General features: G+C 40.2%; 1 protein-coding gene across 5 annotated transcripts in view; it reads right to left on the bottom strand.

Moving 5' to 3' along the window:
* Positions 1–1304: 1304 nt before the first annotated feature.
* The window catches only part of eml5 (EMAP like 5), a 55923-nt gene continuing 38064 nt past the window's right edge, over positions 1305–19163 (bottom strand). For 2 of the 5 annotated variants that reach the window (XM_028977505.1, XM_028977524.1), the window contains 27 exons: positions 18616–18809; positions 18378–18489; positions 18060–18187; positions 16949–17090; positions 16233–16385; positions 15842–15973; positions 15250–15338; positions 14405–14581; positions 14003–14204; positions 12312–12438; positions 12111–12125; positions 11875–11883; positions 11444–11522; positions 10834–10963; positions 10438–10536; positions 9858–9878; positions 9214–9387; positions 8821–9029; positions 7002–7159; positions 6516–6630; positions 6103–6291; positions 5353–5525; positions 4937–5099; positions 4753–4856; positions 4462–4615; positions 3490–3590; positions 1305–2473 (listed from right to left, as the gene is read on the bottom strand). In XM_028977505.1, the coding sequence (XP_028833338.1) occupies positions 2437–2473; positions 3490–3590; positions 4462–4615; positions 4753–4856; positions 4937–5099; positions 5353–5525; positions 6103–6291; positions 6516–6630; positions 7002–7159; positions 8821–9029; positions 9214–9387; positions 9858–9878; positions 10438–10536; positions 10834–10963; positions 11444–11522; positions 11875–11883; positions 12111–12125; positions 12312–12438; positions 14003–14204; positions 14405–14581; positions 15250–15338; positions 15842–15973; positions 16233–16385; positions 16949–17090; positions 18060–18187; positions 18378–18489; positions 18616–18809 (3386 nt within the window). In that variant the 3' untranslated portion in view covers positions 1305–2436. Of the gene's footprint in view, positions 2474–3489; positions 3591–4461; positions 4616–4752; positions 4857–4936; positions 5100–5352; positions 5526–6102; positions 6292–6515; positions 6631–7001; positions 7160–8820; positions 9030–9213; positions 9388–9857; positions 9879–10437; positions 10537–10833; positions 10964–11443; positions 11523–11874; positions 11884–12110; positions 12126–12311; positions 12439–14002; positions 14205–14404; positions 14582–15249; positions 15339–15841; positions 15974–16232; positions 16386–16948; positions 17091–18059; positions 18188–18377; positions 18490–18615; positions 18810–19163 lie in introns of those variants that run through there. The other 3 variants (XM_028977514.1, XM_028977533.1, XR_003749563.1) reach the window with 2 other exon arrangements.

The following is a 19163-nucleotide window of genomic DNA, read 5'->3' as shown; positions in this document are numbered from 1 at the left end:
AGTGGGAAAAACTTTGATGCAATGTTCTTAAAACAAGTCAAAATGAGGCTCAGTAGTGTGTGTTGCCTCCACGTGCCTGTATGACCTCCCTACAATGCCTGATCATGTTCCTGATGAGGTGGTGGCCCACCAAAGAAATGCCCCCCCCCCACACCATTACTGACCCACTGCCAAACCAGTCATGCTGGAGGATTTTGCAGCCAGCAGAACGTTCTCCACTTTGTCTCCAGAGTGTGAACCTGCATTCATATGTGAAGAGCACAGGGCGCAAGTGTCAAATTTGCCTATCTTGGTGTTCTCTGGCAAATGCCAAACATGCTATATGGTTTTGGGCTATTAGCACAACCCACACCTGTGGATGTCAGGCACTCATACCACCTTCATGGAGTCTGTTTCTGACCATTTGAGCAGACATGTGCACATTTGTGGCCTGTTGGAGGTCATTTTGCAGGGCTCTCCTGTTCCTCCTTGCAGGAGGTCCTGCTCCTGGGTGGTTGCCCTCCTACGGCCTCCTCTACCTCTCCTGATGTATTGGCCTGTCTCTTGGTAGCACCTCCATGCTCTGGACACTGACAAGACACAGCAAACCTTCTTGCCACAGCTTGCATCCCACATGAGTGCTGCTCGTTCATAATTCCTCTACTGTGTTTTTCAGACTCAACCCTTGGCTGGACCTGCTCACGGTACAAACTGCTTCCTAGAACTCATGCTGCAAATAGTGACAGTTTAATAGTGAGTGGTTATTTCTTTAATGTAAATCAAACCACCTCCACTGTCATTCTACTCTTTCCACAGTGTCCTTGGAGATGAGGTTTTAGGAATTTGGTGAATAGCCTGTCTGCATCTACAAGCCATAATGGGATTTTGTAAGTAATATTTGTCCATCACCTCTGTGTAGGACAAACATTTTATTTGTTGTCATATGGAATGATTAAAATGATTCAAGGCATGATTTCCACAGTGCAAAACTTATATACAAGAAGTGTTTAATATAGTGCATTTGATTAACTGTTATCGTATGATTATCCAGCATCAGAACTCCACATTAATTGTGAAATTCCTCAGTTACTACATATGCAATCTTGAGATTTTGGGACTTGTGACATATTGTTCATTATAACAGGACATACATTGTTGTATTGTTGATATTTTTTATTAATAAAGTTGGCATTTAAGAAACATTTCACAAAAAAATAGCAAAAAATGCATTTACAAATTATATTTACATTGATATAATGTAAATTAAAATAGCATTAAACACATTTTCCACTGATTTTGAGAAGTCAAAAAATAAATTACAGTAGAAAAATCTTTTTACACATCATTTGATGATTCTTTTTTGATATTCTTTGAGTTATAACATTCTGTATAATTAAAACCACACATTTTATATTTGTTAAAATAGTCAACTGAAAACATGAACAAAGGAAAATAATGCTTAGCAGGACAATGAGTAGTGAGCATCGCCAACAATGTGACTGCATCTGACTTTTTTGTTTCTAGTTCTTGTTTTCTGAGAAACAGAGATTGTCTTCTTTTAAGACGCACTCTCAGAAAACTTGCGTATGTGCATACTTACACAAACACCCGCATGCACACACACTACTGAAAGGTTACAGCACAAGCTAACATTGCTACATCTGAGTAAGTTTTGATTTCCACTAACAGGGTCACCCAAGTTTGCCAAATGAACATTCCCACGTTCAGGGTTAACATGAAAAGATGTAAAGAACCACAGTGAGTAGGTCAGGTGTACAGTGCATAGTATGCTTTGGCATGCTGTCATCCGTGAACATAACACCAGAGTTACATTCTGGAAGAAGGCCACAGGAGTTACAATAAATGTCAAAAGAAATGAACAAAACACTACCAAAAGACAAAAAATACACATATTTATATATATATATATATATATATATATATATATATAAAACAAAAAGGTCTAATCAACCTTACCACACTCAAAGGGGCAGCTTAAGGCTAATCTTATACCATCTGCTACACAGTTTCATAAACTAAAATAAATGGCATTTGATCAGTTTTAATTAGAACCATGGTGTGACTGCAGCACACCACTGGTTCCACACCAACGCGGCCCAGAATGGATGACAAACGGGTCAGGGCATTATTTTCTACCATTTTAATATAATGGTGGATGAGATGCATATATTTTTTAAAGGGAAGATGATTCCCTTTCCTGTCTAACTGTATATACACTTGAGTAACACTTGAGGCTGATGGAGATTATGGAAAAGGGAGAGTACTTGCACGTACAGGTCTAACACTTGAATACATTCCCAGTTTAGGCATTGGTTCCCTCAAAAACATGCCTTTAATATCCATGCAGTCATCCCACGTTGGGTTCTTCTCTCTGCTCAGTCATGCTATGAAGGTTGAGAAAGCTCATGCAGTCATCTGGGTCATCTGTTGAGTTTCTCAATGAGGGGCATGGACACATCTCCACACAAACAGGCTGGTCAGGACACAAACATATTTAACAGGCACCATTAGAAACAAGGAAAGGTTCATTCAAGATGTTTTGCACTCCACTTAATCACATGATCAAACTGAAATTGTGATCTGTAGTGTATAAATATAAGCATATACAGATATCTCACAAAAGTGAGTAAATATTTTTTTATATCTTCCCTTGGGACAACACTAAAGATATGACACTTTGATTCAATGTAAAGTAGTCGATGTACAACTTGAATAAAAATGCAAATTTGCTGCCATCTCAAAATAACGCCTGGCAACAAAAGTGAGTACATCCCTAAGTGAAAATGTCCACATTATTCCCAACGTGTCAATATTTTGTGTGGCCACCATTACATTCCAGAACTACTTTAACTCTCCTGGAGATGGAGTTCACTACAGCTTCACAGGTTGCCACTAGAATCCTCTTCCACTCCTCCATGATGACATTACAGAGCTGGTGAGTGTTAGAGACCTTGCGCTCCTCCACCTTCCATTTGAAGATGCACCACAGATGCTCAGAATGATTTAGGTCTGGGGAAATGCTTGACCAGTCCACCTTATTGTGTACATTTGTGAGCTTTTGCACACAGTTTCATACAGTGAATTCCCTGTGAACTTGATGATGCTTTGGAACTCACCCAACACATCTGCAAGTGTCCACGGAATACAAAGAGACTCTGAGACTCTGTATGCAAACCAGGGCCCACCAAGGCCTAATAATTGGGGAAGAAGCTGAGATAGGTTGATGCCCATGACAACTGCAGCTGGGTGAATAATATCCAACCTTCGGTCCCAAGGAAAGATATAATAAAATACTTACAAAAATGTGAGGGTGTACTCACTTTTATGAGATATTGTAAGTTAATAAACATTGAGAGCATGTTCTGATGTAGTAATCTGGGTACCTGGACATGATTTGCCAGACACAAAATTAAAGAATCCATAATTTGTTTTATACCATCTTTTTTTTTAATTCATGGACATGATGAAGGGACAATTTACAGCAGCTACCTTCGATCATCTCCTCCGGCACTGATGACAAATCGATCCCCATAGCTAAAGCGGATGTTGGTCACATGGGGGGAGTGACCCAGGAAGCGTTTGTGTTTGGCCTGTGGAGACATAGGTGAGTCACATTCAGGTCACTATTTTCAAGCTGGCATTATGCACTGATTTCATGGCCCCTGTCAGACCGCCACACCCGCAGGGTGGTAGTAGCCTAGTGGTAAAGAATCCAACTTACTACCATTGTGTCGTTGAGCAGACATTTAACCCTCAGTAGCTTCAGGGGGACTGTCCCTGTCACTACTGGTTTTAAGTCTTGTAAATGTAGATATAAATGGGCACGCCATTTATAACTACATGCAGTAGCCCCAAGGGCTACTGCATGGAGCCGCAAAGGAAACGGAATAAAAACAGCGGTGTCCCACGCGAGCGCCGCTTGTTCATAATTCATGTTTTTCAGACTCAACCCTTGGCTGGACCTGTTCACGGTACAAACTGCTTCCTAGAACTCATGCTGCTTGCACACTTGCGCAAATATTGATGGTTTAATAGTGAGTGGTTCTTTCTTTAATGTAAATCAAGAGGATACCTTACCGTACAAGCCTCATGCTCATCATGTAGCACTGCACCCTGTTATCTTTTGGCACCATTTTATTACAGGTTACAGTCTGAGAGATTGGCATTTGCTGCTAGGTGTTTATATTTACATTTCTCAAACATATTCATTTTAAACATATCTAAAATAATACCGCAATTGTATTACAAATTCTTGGAACCTGTGAAACCTGTTGAAAGATGTGAAACCTAACCCGCTTTTTGCTGGTTTAGTAATAAATTTCTTTTTTGTTGCAGCACTTGTGCTTGGGTTCTCAGTCCTCATCTTGTGACACTAATGAGGCACGCGACACTAATGAGTCTTAGGAGATATATGTATAGTGGTTGTGTCAGTTATTCAATATAATCACTTTAAATACTTACAAACTTTTCTGGACATGGAAAGTCAAGTAGTTTCACCATTCCAAAGTCATCCCCTGTGACAATGTTGAGGCTGGAATGGGAAACGCAGGCACACGTCACGTCAGCTTTGTCAGTGTTGCGAGACCAAATCCCTAAAACTTCATCTCCAAGGACACTATGGAAAGAGTAGAATGACAGAATGACAAATTACACAATTTAAAAATTTAGCATTAACAAGACAATTACATCTATGAGTTGTACCAACAGCAAACATTTTTAATGTGCGGTTAAGTGTACAAGGTCTCTAGTTACCTTGTCCATGTGGCCCATGTGATTCTATCAATCAAAGCCTGTTCTGTGACCTGTTTTCCAGAAGGCACCTCATGTACCAGGCGTTTATAAGCACCCGTGGACAGCTGTAACACATATCTCAATTAATGGGTGGAAATAAGTATCAAAATCTGGACTTTAACATAAAAAAATGTAACACACACACCTGAACATAACAGCTGTCAGCTGAGAAGTCCATCTGCATTACAAAGCTAGGAATGTCTCGGCAGCAGTTGATGCGATTGAGTTGTGGCCCCAATGTGAGATCATAAAAGTCAACTGCGTTCTCACTGGATCCTACTGCAAGATAGCGTGAATTTGGGCTGAACCTAAAACAAGAACAAATATTGAGATAAAAGGGTTGACATCTAATCATTATAAATTGGTAACACACTGATCAGAATTATTACTGGATGATTATTGATTGGCATTGGCTTTTCCACATTCATTACATCTGTAATAAAATCCATATAAGCAGAACATGCAAACATGCATTTAATAAACCAGTGTTGAAAATGTAGACTTCAGTGTTATCCTTTCCCATTATATACTAACTGAAGCTACATATTAATTTTCCAAAACCTTATGTCTTGAATGGCTGAGCGGCGGTCTCTCTTCTTTCCCCAAATCTTCAGTGAAGTGACAAGGAGGATGATGAACTCGCCATTCTTCATTCCTATGGCCACCATGTCTCCCTCAGGGCTGTAGCTAACTGTGCGGGCAGGATGACCCAGGTTCACCTTGTTCAGCATTTTCTGTTGGTGCAAAACATAGAACAGTGGCTTTAGTATAGTTATTTTCCAATTAAATATCAGTCCACTGAATAAACTGCTGCCTACTGATAAAAGCTTTTGTTGCCATTGAATATTGTGCACTGAGGAAACCAAAATGCATCCATTAACTAGCAAATCAATGAATCAAAGTGGTGATGTTTATTTAAGTTATAAGAAATAGAGACATGACCATAGACTGTGTTTACATGGAGCTATAATCAAATTACAGGTATGTTGCGCTTGCACTGTAAATATACAGTACGTATAGTGTAATAACCAGTATAATGACCAGAAAGGGAAGTTAAAAAGGAATTTATATATTATGTAATATTATATATTATAATTAAAGTCAGTTTAATGAAATTTCTTTGTTAAAAACTATTTAATTTCATGAACATCTACAAGTGATGGCAAAGATCAAATATCAAATTCTAATATCATCTCTGCTTCTCTCTGGTATGATCTCTGTAACTAGGATGGATTGGATACATTTCCTGTCATCAGAATAGTGACATCTAAAAACAGTTATAAGTGAAGCAGACTGGTGGGAAGTACCCACTCTTTCTGGAATGTCCCAGAGGCGTACTGTGCCATCCTCAGCAGCAGACAGGAAGACGTCACGGGTGGGGTGGGTGCCCAAGCCCCAGATGGGACCGTCCATGTGCCCATTCACCAGGATGTTACATGCAGCATTCTTTTCCCCCACCTCGATAATCTCAGCATTCCGTGTGCCCACCAGAATCTTACCCTACAGCAAACAGTGTTTTAACAAATACATTTAACAAATAAAAAAATAGGCTACTGCTTAAACTACTGATGCCGTTTCATGGTGTTATTATTTATGTGACCAATGTGTGGAGTGTTAGGGGAATGACACCCGTCCCATATTTTAAACATTCCTCCTGTCTTAAAAGTGATTTTAGTCAAGTCAGGCAGCTTAATGTGAGGAGGACCTAGTGGGGTATGCAGTACCTTTCCTCTGCACACGGATCGCACACAGTCAATGATCTGGCCTGTCTCCAACCTGAAGGCTCTGCAGCGCTTCAGCTCTTGATCCCATAGCTTAAGTGCACCACCCTCCTTAGACCTGTAGAGGACAGTACACACTTAGTAAATGTACTGTTAAAGCAAAACCACACTAAGACACAAATAAGCAAAAAAAAAAAAAAATTCACAAAAACCCAAAAATTCACACATGTACAACAAAAGAAAAAAACACATACAGCCATAATAACACACAATATTCACACACACAATCAACATATCCACAACACACATAGGCATCAACATACTGGTGTTAATGACACCAAAACACAGAAATGCATCTTCTAATGTTATTTTAAAAGTGTATAAACATAAAACTATAACATGCAATATTTTAAACTATTTTCTAGGTTCAATTTATATTTTACTACACCTCTAAGGAGCCACTACATTCCAGACACAAGTGATACTCACGGTCGCTCCTTCCCACCAGTGACGATGAGCCCGTCTCGGAGCGTGGTGTACATGGTGAACACGGGGCCTGTGTGCGCCTTGGCCACGATTCTCACTAATATGTGCTCCTTCCACACACACACATCCCCACTAATGGTACCTGTAAATGTCAAGTTATTCTGAAAAGAAAACAAACCTGCACTAATCTAGTGACCTCTAATAGAGAGACAGAACAGCACAACAGACATCATTACATCACTGGGCTCCAGACAGACAGACTGGCAAAAATTTATTAGACTAATCACTCAATTGAGCAAAAATTAAGGTAAAAGATAAGAGAATGCACTCCTAATCCTTTCCTTCAGCGTCTCATGCTGATTTGTGCCAATCTGTTTCTTCTCTGCAGTCCCTGACAAAAGTCTTGTGGCTTATCTATTTTGTAAAAACACCTGATATTAACGTGACTTTTAATTAATCAATTGGTGTTAGAAATAGCTCATATGAAAAGCTAAAACCCTACCGAATTATGCTTAATGCATTGAAATTAATTAGTTTCACTGAAAAAAGATTTATTATTTAATCAAGACAAAAAGGTCAAATTTTGGCAAGACAAAAGTTTTGTTCCCTATACAGAAATTGATCAAATTTACTGCAAATACAAAAATATGTAAGCAAAAATATGTCTCCTGCAATACTTGCGGCGCTTTTCCAGCATCCATCCTTTTAGCAGGCAGTGGGCCTCAACAAACGCCATGCGGTTTTTCAATTGTCTTTTGTTTAGTTCTGGATTCTGGCCACTGATTCGACCATGGAGGCCATTTCGAGACAGAAACCGACAAACTGTTCTGGTTGACACAGGGACTTCAGGTGACCAGGTCTCGTGGAGCTCTGCTGCAGTGGAAGATGGGCTGGCCTTGGATTTTCGAGACAACAAACGGTCCTCTCAAGCAGTTGTCTTGTGGGGTCTGCTTGGCCTGGGCTTGTCAAAAAACGTCTCCAGTCTCTTCAAATCTTTTTTTTATCCTCTGTACACTGAGACACATTGAAGGTGTCTGCCACATCAGCAGTGGAGCTGGTCTTCAGCCTCTTGATAGTCTCAGGGTAACTCTTAGGCATGTTTGCAGAGGTCTAGTGGCCGTTGATGTGAAGGTCTAGTGTACTGGGGTTCTTTTTATGTGCACCGGACACTTAATTCATCCATTATTAGTCACAGGTGAAGGCGACAACACTCAAAAATGGACTCAATGGGCTTTACCAAGCTTTGAATATTTTTGCACTAAAACATTATTACAAAAGCTGTTTGCAAATAAAATGAGCCATTTCTTGTAAAAAAATCTTGATTAGAAATATATTTTAGCTGCACTTGAGGTCAATTTGTACACAAGACTTTTGTCAGGTTAATTTGGATGCAATACAAGAAGTTGAAAATTAAGTGATTGTCATTGTGAAACACTGCAGAATAGCACACGGTGCACACAATGAAATGTGTCCTCTGCCTTAGTACGCTTCACGCTTAGTGAGCAATGGGCAGCCATGACAGGCGCCCAGGGAGCAGTGTGTGGGGACGGTGTTTTGCTCTCAGTGGCACCTTGGTGGTTCGGCAACTTTCTGATTATGGGTCCACTTTCTTACCTGCTAGTGTTTTACTTAAAATAGTGTTCTGTACTTGTTTCACTCTGCAGTTTAAGATTATCTAATGCATCTAATACTGAAACTGGAAGAAACTGTGTTTGTACGCCTATACATTTTTAAATCCGTGCACAGTGGTGGCTCATAATGACTGAAACAGACACCTTGTGTAAATAGCGTGAACTCTGTACAAATAAATAAAGTTACTTACAGCTCCAAATGCCACAGACAACATGGTCTGCATGCGGGCATCCTCAACGGCACTCAGAACTCCCTTCTTGCTGAGAAGGGCACGGCCTGCCAGAGTCCAGAACCTCACATGCTTTATTCCCACTGAAACAAACTGCGTATCCGAATCTGGACGAAACTCAGCAACAAAGATACGTTGGGTGTGACCGGACCTGCTGGCCACTTTGGCACCTTTAGAAAAAAAAGTGTATTTAGCACATATAATTCTTCTTTTGTGACTTGTGGAAACAGTAGATATTGTGTTGTTGTTCAGCTAATAGCTCCGTAATGTGTAGTGTGTCATAACAAATTGTTCTGAATAATGATAACATTAATAATCATAATCACAATAGTGTAAAGTTTGTCACTGACAGACCTTCTTGCCATTTCCAGACAGTGAGGGTGTGTTCTGGATCCAGGCCCACAGAAAGCAGCAGCTTGCCCGTGGCACTGAAGCTGACAGAACAGACGCCACGGGAGTGGTAGGAGCGCAACACTGACAGCGTCTGCTTTGTCATGGCATCCCACACATGTATGGAGGGTGATGTTGCTGCAACGGATAATTCTGGTTACATAAAAATGCTTCTTAAAGAAAAAGTAATATTTATCATAAGAGATGTGTCAGATCAGAAGGCTCATACACTGCTTACAATCAATAAGTAACACTAAACTTCTGAATACAGGCACATCTTCAACATGGATACAAGCCAACATGAAAATTGCTCCTATGCTATTTCCAATCAGAAATGTTTAATAATAGCTCCTGTACATCCAGTAAAGTTTGGACAGAACAATGATCCTAGCAAATTTTGGTGAGATGCACTGTGTCTCCTGTAGAAGGCCCTAACCTTAGTGACCTGCATGTTTCAGAACAGCTGCTCATTCAGCAAGTGAAGTTATGATTGAAGTGATTGGTTCACTGGGGCAAAATTAATCATAATTACAGTAAATGATAAAACACATGGTTACATCATACTCTGAATGGTACAATGTTATCGAGGAATAAAAGCTACAACTTACCGGACATGTCACCAGTGTCACCTGTAAACACAAAGCATCAGTGAAAAATACATTTAGGTTCAGCATTTAGCTTCAGTTTTAGGTTGAGTTCCATGCAATATACAGTAAGGCAGAGAGAGAGAGAATGTATTATTCTTTGTTATTAATAAGAATATAATTTTTCAGTGGTGTATGATTCTCACTTAGATTTTAAGAGGTCTAAGAATCTCAGCCCGGCTATCAGGATCTTTATGCTACAGGTAATGGTTTTAACTATATTTACATTTATTAACTACATATATTACATTATGCCGTTTAGCAGATACCCTTATCCACAGCGACTTACAATCAGTATTTACTAGGACAGACCCCCTGAAGCAACTCAGGTTTAAGTTTCATGTTCAGGGACATAATGCTTGTAAGTGGGGTTTGATCCTATGACTGGTTTTCTGTTTCACATAGGCAAGTGTCTTACCCAGTAGGCTATGACAAACCCTGATAAGTAGTGGACATCTGTGTCCTGGAGTATTATGCTTAACTGAATTTATGATCAGTTCAAAACTTGCTGAGATGTCATCAGAAACACTTCTCACAAACATACCTACTTGGCCAGTCGCCACCACGTTGGGGAACTTAGGATGCTGATTGATGGTGAGGCACAGAATGTCATCACTGTGTTCTACATAGAAGCTCTGGCAGGCTGCAAGGTTGTAAACACACACATCAAAACTAACACACACACACACACACACATGCACAGTCCACACATTGATCTACCACAATCAATTATTCAGTATTCAGTCATCTAGAAAACATCAACTGAAAGTTTCCTATGAGCTGTTTTATAGTTCATGGATACGACAAGTAATTAAACATTATTTTTCATGGAAACGGAATTTTTACGTTTATATATATATATATATATATATATATACACACACACACACACACACACACACACACACACACACTAGCAGGGGTCCTGTCTGCAACTCACCGGTTGTGAGATTGAGAACGATGCCCACAGACGCTGTGTGGTAGATGATATCCGCCCCCTCATTCAGGTAGTGCACATTATTACGGCAATCGTTGCCACGGTAACCAAACACCAGTTCCAGCACCAGGTCCTGCAAGGGTAAAACCAGAGGTCATCTCCTTGGAGACAAGAGGATGGCTGAATTATTGTGTTACAAATGACCAGGTGACAGGATATTCTGTCATTCAGTTATACAAGGTTAAAGATTCAACCAAAGGTCAACAAGAATATCAGCTATGCTGATACAGATCAAAACAATGTTTTGATTACCCAATGAATTCTAGACAAAATAAGAGTTATGAATACCGGATTGATCATGTACAGATGTAGTATAATGAAACTTTGATATGATACATTAAAATCATCAGTAAATATACCATAATATAATCAGATTTGAAAAGCTTGGTTCCTAATATAAATGAACTTGGCAAGGACTCACAAAGTCCAAAGCAACCTCTGAATACAATCAATATATAATATACTACAATTAATTAGATTATTATTCAAATTAGGAATGAAAGCATCATAGCTGTAATGAGAAACATCAGTGTGGTACCAGTGATGCATGCACCTCAATTGGTCTCTTCTTCTTGCCCACATTGTTGGTCTGCAGTTTCTCAGGTATGGGGAGCGCACGGCTCACAGGAGGCCTGAAATTTAGAGGGGAAAGAGGAGATGAGAGGATGACTCCATGACTCAGCGTTAGCACATGGTAATTTCGCTGTGACCGTGGGACAGAATGAGGAAAGATGTGCTGAAAAGGCATACTGATTCCTGAGGGAGTTTTCCAGAGGAAGCCCATTTAACTACTCAATGGAGACAAAAAAGAACGGGGATACTTTCTCTGTGTAATCTGTGTTCATTTATAGCCCCATGTCTTAAATTATAAAAAGTAAAAAAGGTTATAATAAAACATGGTTGTCCTCAATAATGTATGTAATGTATTTTTATGGAAAACATAAAAAAAACATTGGAGTAAGTGAACCAGACACACAAACTCACCTGGACCCTCTTGATGGCAGCATTGACAGAGGAAAAGAAACATTTTAATATATATGACTCCTCTGGTAAGACTTTTAGACGTGAAAACATCAAGATGCCCCTAAACTGTCTCTAGTTCTACTGTTTGTTTGGTGATAATGCTGGGACACTATACCCCTGTTATTCTGGATATACCTCGATCTGCTGTTGTTGTTAACTTATGAAAGCCCCTTAATTACTTTGTTAATAACTCTTACCTGACCACACCCTGTCTTCAAGTGGAGACAAAGAAAAATGCAGGTAAAGAAAGACAGAGAAAATGGGAGAAAAGAAAAAGACATGAATTCTCCTAAAGGCTTTTATAATGCAGTGGACAAACAGGAAAAAAGAAAAGCAGATAAGAATTGGACAAAAAGGAAGGGACATTTGACAATTCCAAAAAAAATATCACTTTTTACCTTTCATCCACAGAGGGCTCCTTATGTTGCATATGAGGTTTAATACCAGACATGGGTCGTACGTTCGTAGATAAGGCTTTGATGATGTAGACAATCTCGTTCTCTCTGGTCACATCACTGTCGTATCCTGGTCAAATACAGAAAAGGAGGATGTGACAATGCCATGTATTACATGCAATGATGGCTATGTTCACATTACCATGCTAAGGTCTGCTCAGGTCTGAAATGTGACACAAAAGCTCTGTGTTGGTGCACTATGATTGTATAGTAGTAAGCACTTGCCACAGCAATCCTGTTTCAAATGCAGGTCACGGTAGGCTTTAAAGACAGTAAAATGGCCTTTAATCAGACTCGTAATCAGAAGGTTGCCAGTTCAAAATCCGAACTGCCGAGGTGCCACTGAGCAAAGCACCGTCCCCACACACTGCTCCCCAGGCGCCTGTCATGGCAGCCCACTGCTCACAAAGGGTGATGGGTTAAAAGCAGATGGCACCTTTTGTTGTGTGTGCTGTGCTGTGTTTCACAATGACAATGACTTCACTTTTACTTAAAAAAAATTGACTGTTTTCAGGGACACAAAATATAGCATTTTTTCAATGTGCTTGTTATACCTGTGCATTATCGGTAAGCATTTCTGCAAAACAAGCCATTATGGGTATGTGTGCCAGTTTTATTTACTGATGTGTTTTCATTTCAGTTTCATATAATCCATTCTAATCCATCCATTCTACACAGAACACCCAATAATGATAATAAGTTTACTTGTTTTGGCAAATTTATAAAAAATTAAAAAATTAGAAATCAAATAAGTATTCACAACCTTTGCTCAATACTTTGTCATTGCAGCTTTGGCAGCAATTACAGTCTCCAGAGATGTTCTATCGGATTCAAGTTTGAGCTCTAGCTGGGCCGCTGAAAAACACACCTACAGCATGATGCTGCCACTACCATGCTTCACTGTAGGGATAGTATTGGCCTGGTGGTGAGAGGTGATGAGCCGGTACACTAAAGGGTTCAATCTTTGTGTCAAACAGACCAGAGAATTTGGTGTCTCATGTTCTGAGAGTCCTTCAGGTGCCTTTTGGGAAAATCCATGCGAGCTGCCATTTGCCCTTTACTAAGGAGTGGCTTTCATCAGGCTACTCTACCATACAGGCCTGATTTTTGGACTGCTGCAGAGATGGCTGTGCTTCTAGAAGGTTCTCTTCTGTCCACAAAGGACTTCTGGGGCTCTGAGAGAGCGACCATCCGGTTCTTGGTCACCTCCCTGACAAAGACCCATCACTCAGTGTAGGTGACCAGCCAGCTCTAGGAAGAGTCCTGGTGAATTTGAACTTCATCCAGTCATGGGACCTTCGAAGCAGCAGAGATTTTTCTGTAACCTTCCCTAGATTTGTGCCTTGACGCAATCCTGTCTTGGAGGTCTATAGACTATTCCTTTGACTTTATGCTTGTTCTGACCCAAACTGTCAACTGTGTGACTTTATATAGACAGGTGTGTGAACTTTCCAAATCAATTCATTCATTTGGGAATAAGGTGGTAACATTTTGTATGGACAAAAACAGATAGCAACAGTCAGCAGATGTGCAACTTTACATTGTCGATGAGTTCCGCATCCCTAATAAATAGCCAAGCTGTATATGCAAGAATAGTAGTGATACATCTGTATTTGTAGAAGGCAGACTCTCACCACCATCATCCTCGCTCTCAATGTCTGATTCCTCGCTGTCACACTGACGCATCTCCCTGCAGCCCTCGGCTTCATGGTTCCAGATCATGAGGCAGGTGTCAGCTCCTCCCACTGAGGCCAGCAGAGCGTCATCATGTGTCCATCGCACATTGGTCACATGGGTGCTGTGAGCCACATAACGTTTGAACTTGGCATACTTCCCCTGAGGAGAACAAATTGAAAGCATTACAGCGACATTTAAATCTCCATTAACCTTCAAACAAAGCAATTTATATTCATCATGACTGTGACACATACAGTCACCAGATGACAGGGTTGTAGAGTAAAGCCACGTAAATGGCCAGAGACTGTTTACATCTGCAATTGACAACAGAGAAGTCCTTGTGAAAAATCCTTGTTTACCTTAACAGGATATCTGAAGAGTTTGATGTAGCCGAGGTCATCTCCAGTGGCAAGCACCTTCCTGTCATTGCTGAGGCAGGCTGATGTCACCTCAGACACCTCACTGACCACTGGCCAGATCCCTTCCACTGAAGTGCCCAGTACACATGTCCATGTAGTCCAGTCGATCTTCTCCACCTGAGGAAAAAAAATACAAAATCAAAAATCAACACAGATGACTTGTATTGCAATACATCATGATGCTGAAATGTGTTTTCCACTGGGGTGCCACTGAGCAAAGCACCATCCCCACACACTGCTCCCCGGGCCCTTGTCATGGCTGCCCACTGCTCACCAAGGGTGATGGGTTAAAAGCAGAAGACACAATTTGTTGTGTGCATAGTGTGCTGTGCTGTGTATCACGACAATCACTCCACTTTCACATCATGACATCACATCATGAATATTGGTCTTATTTGGGATTCTACCTTTCTACAATACAGACCATGTATTCAGCAGTATTCACTCAAATATCCATTTGAATTGTATTATATGAAGTGGGATACAGTTTTGGACATTTTGTGAACTATTTCACCTATTTATATCAGAAAATAGTGTTTATAAGAAGTAGGACATTATGACAGAGTGCAAAAAAGTGATGAGGTATATGCACAGTGCGCAAGTGTCATGGTGCGTAAATGGCCTTTAAATACGACCCAGTTCTCTCCCTCCAAATTTAGAGGCATGCCAATAAAAAGTGGGGCGCTTCTTGCCCTTATCTCTGCCCTTCTCCATGCCAGCCTCCAAAACTAGGACAGCTTGTTACCGCAGCAGCACCACAATGGTGCCACCTGGTGCGTTCATACCTCCAAGGCAGGGATAGTTTGCCTTTTCCCACGGGGAGCCTCAAAGAATAATTGCTCTTTAGCCGAAGTGTTCACCTGCAGCAGCTTTCCTGTAAAGCAGAAAACAGGACAAGGTTGTTGCGTGCTTAAAAAACAACATGGTGCAAGAATACAGCAGTATTATAAATACAAATTACAGATGAAAGTTAGGTAAGTCAGCTGCCAAAAAGTAAAAAGTGGGACAAACACCAAATCACTGACAGTTAAAGAGATTACTACAGACATTACTGATCATGATGGGCTCATCATTTTTATACACTATACTCTACATTGTTTTTGTCTATAGATAAGTTTGTGAGCCATTGTTGTTTTGAAATGGAATGCATATTAGCCTTAATTGGCTTCTAAAACTGTTTAGGAATCATGTTGTTAATGCAAAACTGCTACAGTTAAAGGGTTTTACCAAAGTAATGCAATTCCACTAATACTTTTATAGCGTTGTGTTACCATATTGCAGATTATGCGCATGTAGAGTACTTTTGCTATAAATACTATAATAATATAAATACTTATAATTTCATAATATATGTCATCAGTTGTGTTTTCATCTCACCCCTCTTGTCCCAGTCCAGGTGGGTAATGTAGTTCAGAGAACCTTTGCACACACCCACTCTCTTGCTGCTCATCACATTGTATATGTCCACAAAGCTGTCTCCTGAAGCCACAGCTAAGTACTTTCCAGCACCTATAGTGAGAACCTTCACTTTAGATGGCATGCATTCAGAAACCAAACTGAAGTGAAATTAAAATATTTATATAACACAACAGCAGACATGTGTAGAATAAACATGATTGATCAGTATCTGCTCTCTGACAGTACTGTGTTACTTATACAGTAAACTGAGTGATCTAGAGAGAATGTCCTTAGTGCTGTACGTGGTAAGTGTGAGGGTGCTACTTTTCCTACTAGAGAAAATAAAAAAAATTTAATGTATTCAAGTTACCTGGAGAAAAGCGGATGTCAGATATGACGTCTTTGCGGTGATGAAAAGACACCAGATCTTCTAAGGTGTCTGCATTGACAATGAGGAAGCTGCCATCATTAAGCCCCACAGCAAGTCCCTTTCCATCAGGTGAAAAACAGCAACAGCGTCCCCCTAAGTGGAGGTAAAACATTTTAACTCATTACATATTTCTTTTAATGTGTGGCTGCCAATGAAATCCTAAAAAAAATGGAAGCAACTGCAGAGGTTCGCTTGATTTAATTCAGCTACTCTTTATTAATGAGTCTTTTTATAGTGCCCTTTACAGTGAGCTGCGCTGAGACATTCTACAATTTCCCTAAGTGCCTCTGTCTGAAGGCAATCAATAGGCTCAGATTAATCTGCTTACCAAAAGTGATCTCGTTTAGTATTCCATTTCTAGCCCTACAGGACCATAAAAGCACAATATCACATATTATATATCATAGACAATAACTAATTTTTAACAGAACATGGAATTATATCCCAAGAGGGTTAAGAAAAAGATCCTTATGATCCAAAATGAATGGCTTTGAAAGCCTTGGAAATGGGGGCATGGAGATTCCACTGATTATAGACTAAACCATCCGAAATAAATGTTTTTTGAAGGATATTTAAGTTAATCATCACTAGCCTTTCCAAGCTCAAAGCAATATTATTCTACTTAAATTTTTATATTTTAGACAGGAGAAGCGTACCTTTTTTAAGTTTGCGTACAGCCAACATACAGTGGCTGGGCGAGAGGTCCCATATACGCAGGGTTCTGTCATCACTCACAGTGGCACACAGAGGGAGGTGGGGGTGGGTGGCCAAACCCCAAACCTCACCTTCCATATGGCCCTGCCGAACAGAGGAAATAGTCAGGCAGTTCAGTAACATCCAGACCAACCAGCATCTTCTGATTTGATTTGGGGCGGTTCTGGTGGCATATGATCCGATTGAGCTGGATGCTCATTTCGTACCAATTTACATTAGTATAGACCCACTTACTCTTTGTCTTCTGACACCATGAGGATCTGCACGAGTTGAAAGTTCACAGTGTTTACTTGATTTAAATTCCATGACTCCATTGGTTATCATTTGAAAGGAATATGCTATGCTATAACCAGACACTGATATAAGTAATATTACTAGGACAACATGTGTACAGTGTCAAAGAGAAAACAATTACTGTATTACTGTAATTTGCGCTAATATCTGCATTTGGTTTGATACAAAAAAATCAAATCAAAATAATAAAAAAATTAATGGATTTGCTGGGATAAAAAAAATAATAAATTACAAGCCAAAGACATGATTGTGTGTCAGAGTCAAAGTTATCAACAAAAGTCGGGGCATGGACTGGAAAAACTTTGCCGATTCTTTATAGAATGAAATAATGGCTAAACAGTTGTTTTTAAAGGAGGCAACTTTGGATCAGAGAGCACAGACAAACACTGCAGGCACTTTTGACCTGGGCACATTGACTTTTGACTCACAGTCAGATGCTTCAGCAGTGTTTGTCTTTCAACCAAAACTTTATTTCATTCTTTGCTGTCCTTGATATCAACAGATCTTATCCATGATCTGTGACAAAAGTAAGAAACACTGGGACAATTTAACAATTCACTTATATGCACAGCCAATTCACACAGAATGGTGCTTCATCTGCAGAGTTGATTATCAATTCAAACTATTGGCCAGGTGGCTATAAACCACCTGGATGACTTGTTGGATGACTTGTAAAAGCCAGAACGTTTACACATAATGTGTACAAGGTTTACACAATGTTATGGCTCATATTTCCTCATAGTCCACACAAGGGTTTACCTGAACAAGTAATGTGATTGGTCCGCTTTTGTCCACCTCCAATATCTCCCCGTTCTTTGTCCCCACCAGAATGTGGCCATGACCCAGAGATATGGCACGAATGGATGGGTTGTCCTCCAGTAATAAGCCTAGAGGTGAGCAATGACATGAATATGTAAATGACTTTGGCAGAATACAATAACAATTTATTCCTAAATGGGATGGAACCCTTTAATGCGTGAATGTTGCTAAAGCTGTTAAAAGAACAGCTGGGATAATTACTGGGATCATTTAATCATTTTGTTTATTAGACTATGTGACAGAAGAGTAATCTCCCACCTTTGGACCCTGGGGCAAGGACTGCCCTCTTGATGGCATAAGTCTTGAGGCACCTCTCAAACGTATCATCCCACAGGGCAACCATTCCATCTTTCCCACCAGTCACAAATCCCTGTAAAGACAATTCATGAATGTTTATTAATACACGCATTCAGAGAGCAAAATATTCCCTAATTTAAACGCCAGTTGAAGGGTCAGCTGAATATTTTTTGATTCCTTGATTGAAAAATGATCCTACCTTTTCCAAGGCATGCATACTGAAGACAGGCCCATCGTGGCCTTTGACTGTTTTCAGCAGGAACATATCCCTCCATATGCAGATGTCTCCGGTGCATGTGCCAGAGAACACCATTTCTTCTGTCCACCCATACACTGCACACATCATGGTCTCCGTCTTTCCCATGCTCCCTTTCTTCCCTATCAAACCTCCACCTTCAGAGACAAATTCTCATCAAACATAAACACTATAATAGTCAAGGTTGTCAAAGTCCTGTAATCAATGTTAAAAAAGTCATTTTATTTAGGGGTTGATCAGCCTATATGGTTTGCAGCAACGGTGTCTACTTGGTCAGCAACCACAGTGCACCCAGCAAGCGATGTACACAGCTATCCACATGATGAAAAAGAAAACATGATTCATCAGACCAGGACACCTTCTTCCTCTGCTCTGTGGTCCAGTTCTAATGCTTACATGTGTATGGCAGGTGCTTTTGGTGAATGGCACCTTGCTCCATCTGCATCTATGCAAACCAGACACATGACTCTGTTGCTGGCTCACCAGTTCTC

Source organism: Denticeps clupeoides, chromosome 1 (assembly GCF_900700375.1).
Source record: "Denticeps clupeoides chromosome 1, fDenClu1.1, whole genome shotgun sequence".
Classification (NCBI taxonomy): domain Eukaryota; kingdom Metazoa; phylum Chordata; class Actinopteri; order Clupeiformes; family Denticipitidae; genus Denticeps; species Denticeps clupeoides.
The sequence above is the reverse complement of the archived record's forward strand: the minus strand, read 5'-3'. Positions and strand labels throughout refer to the sequence as shown.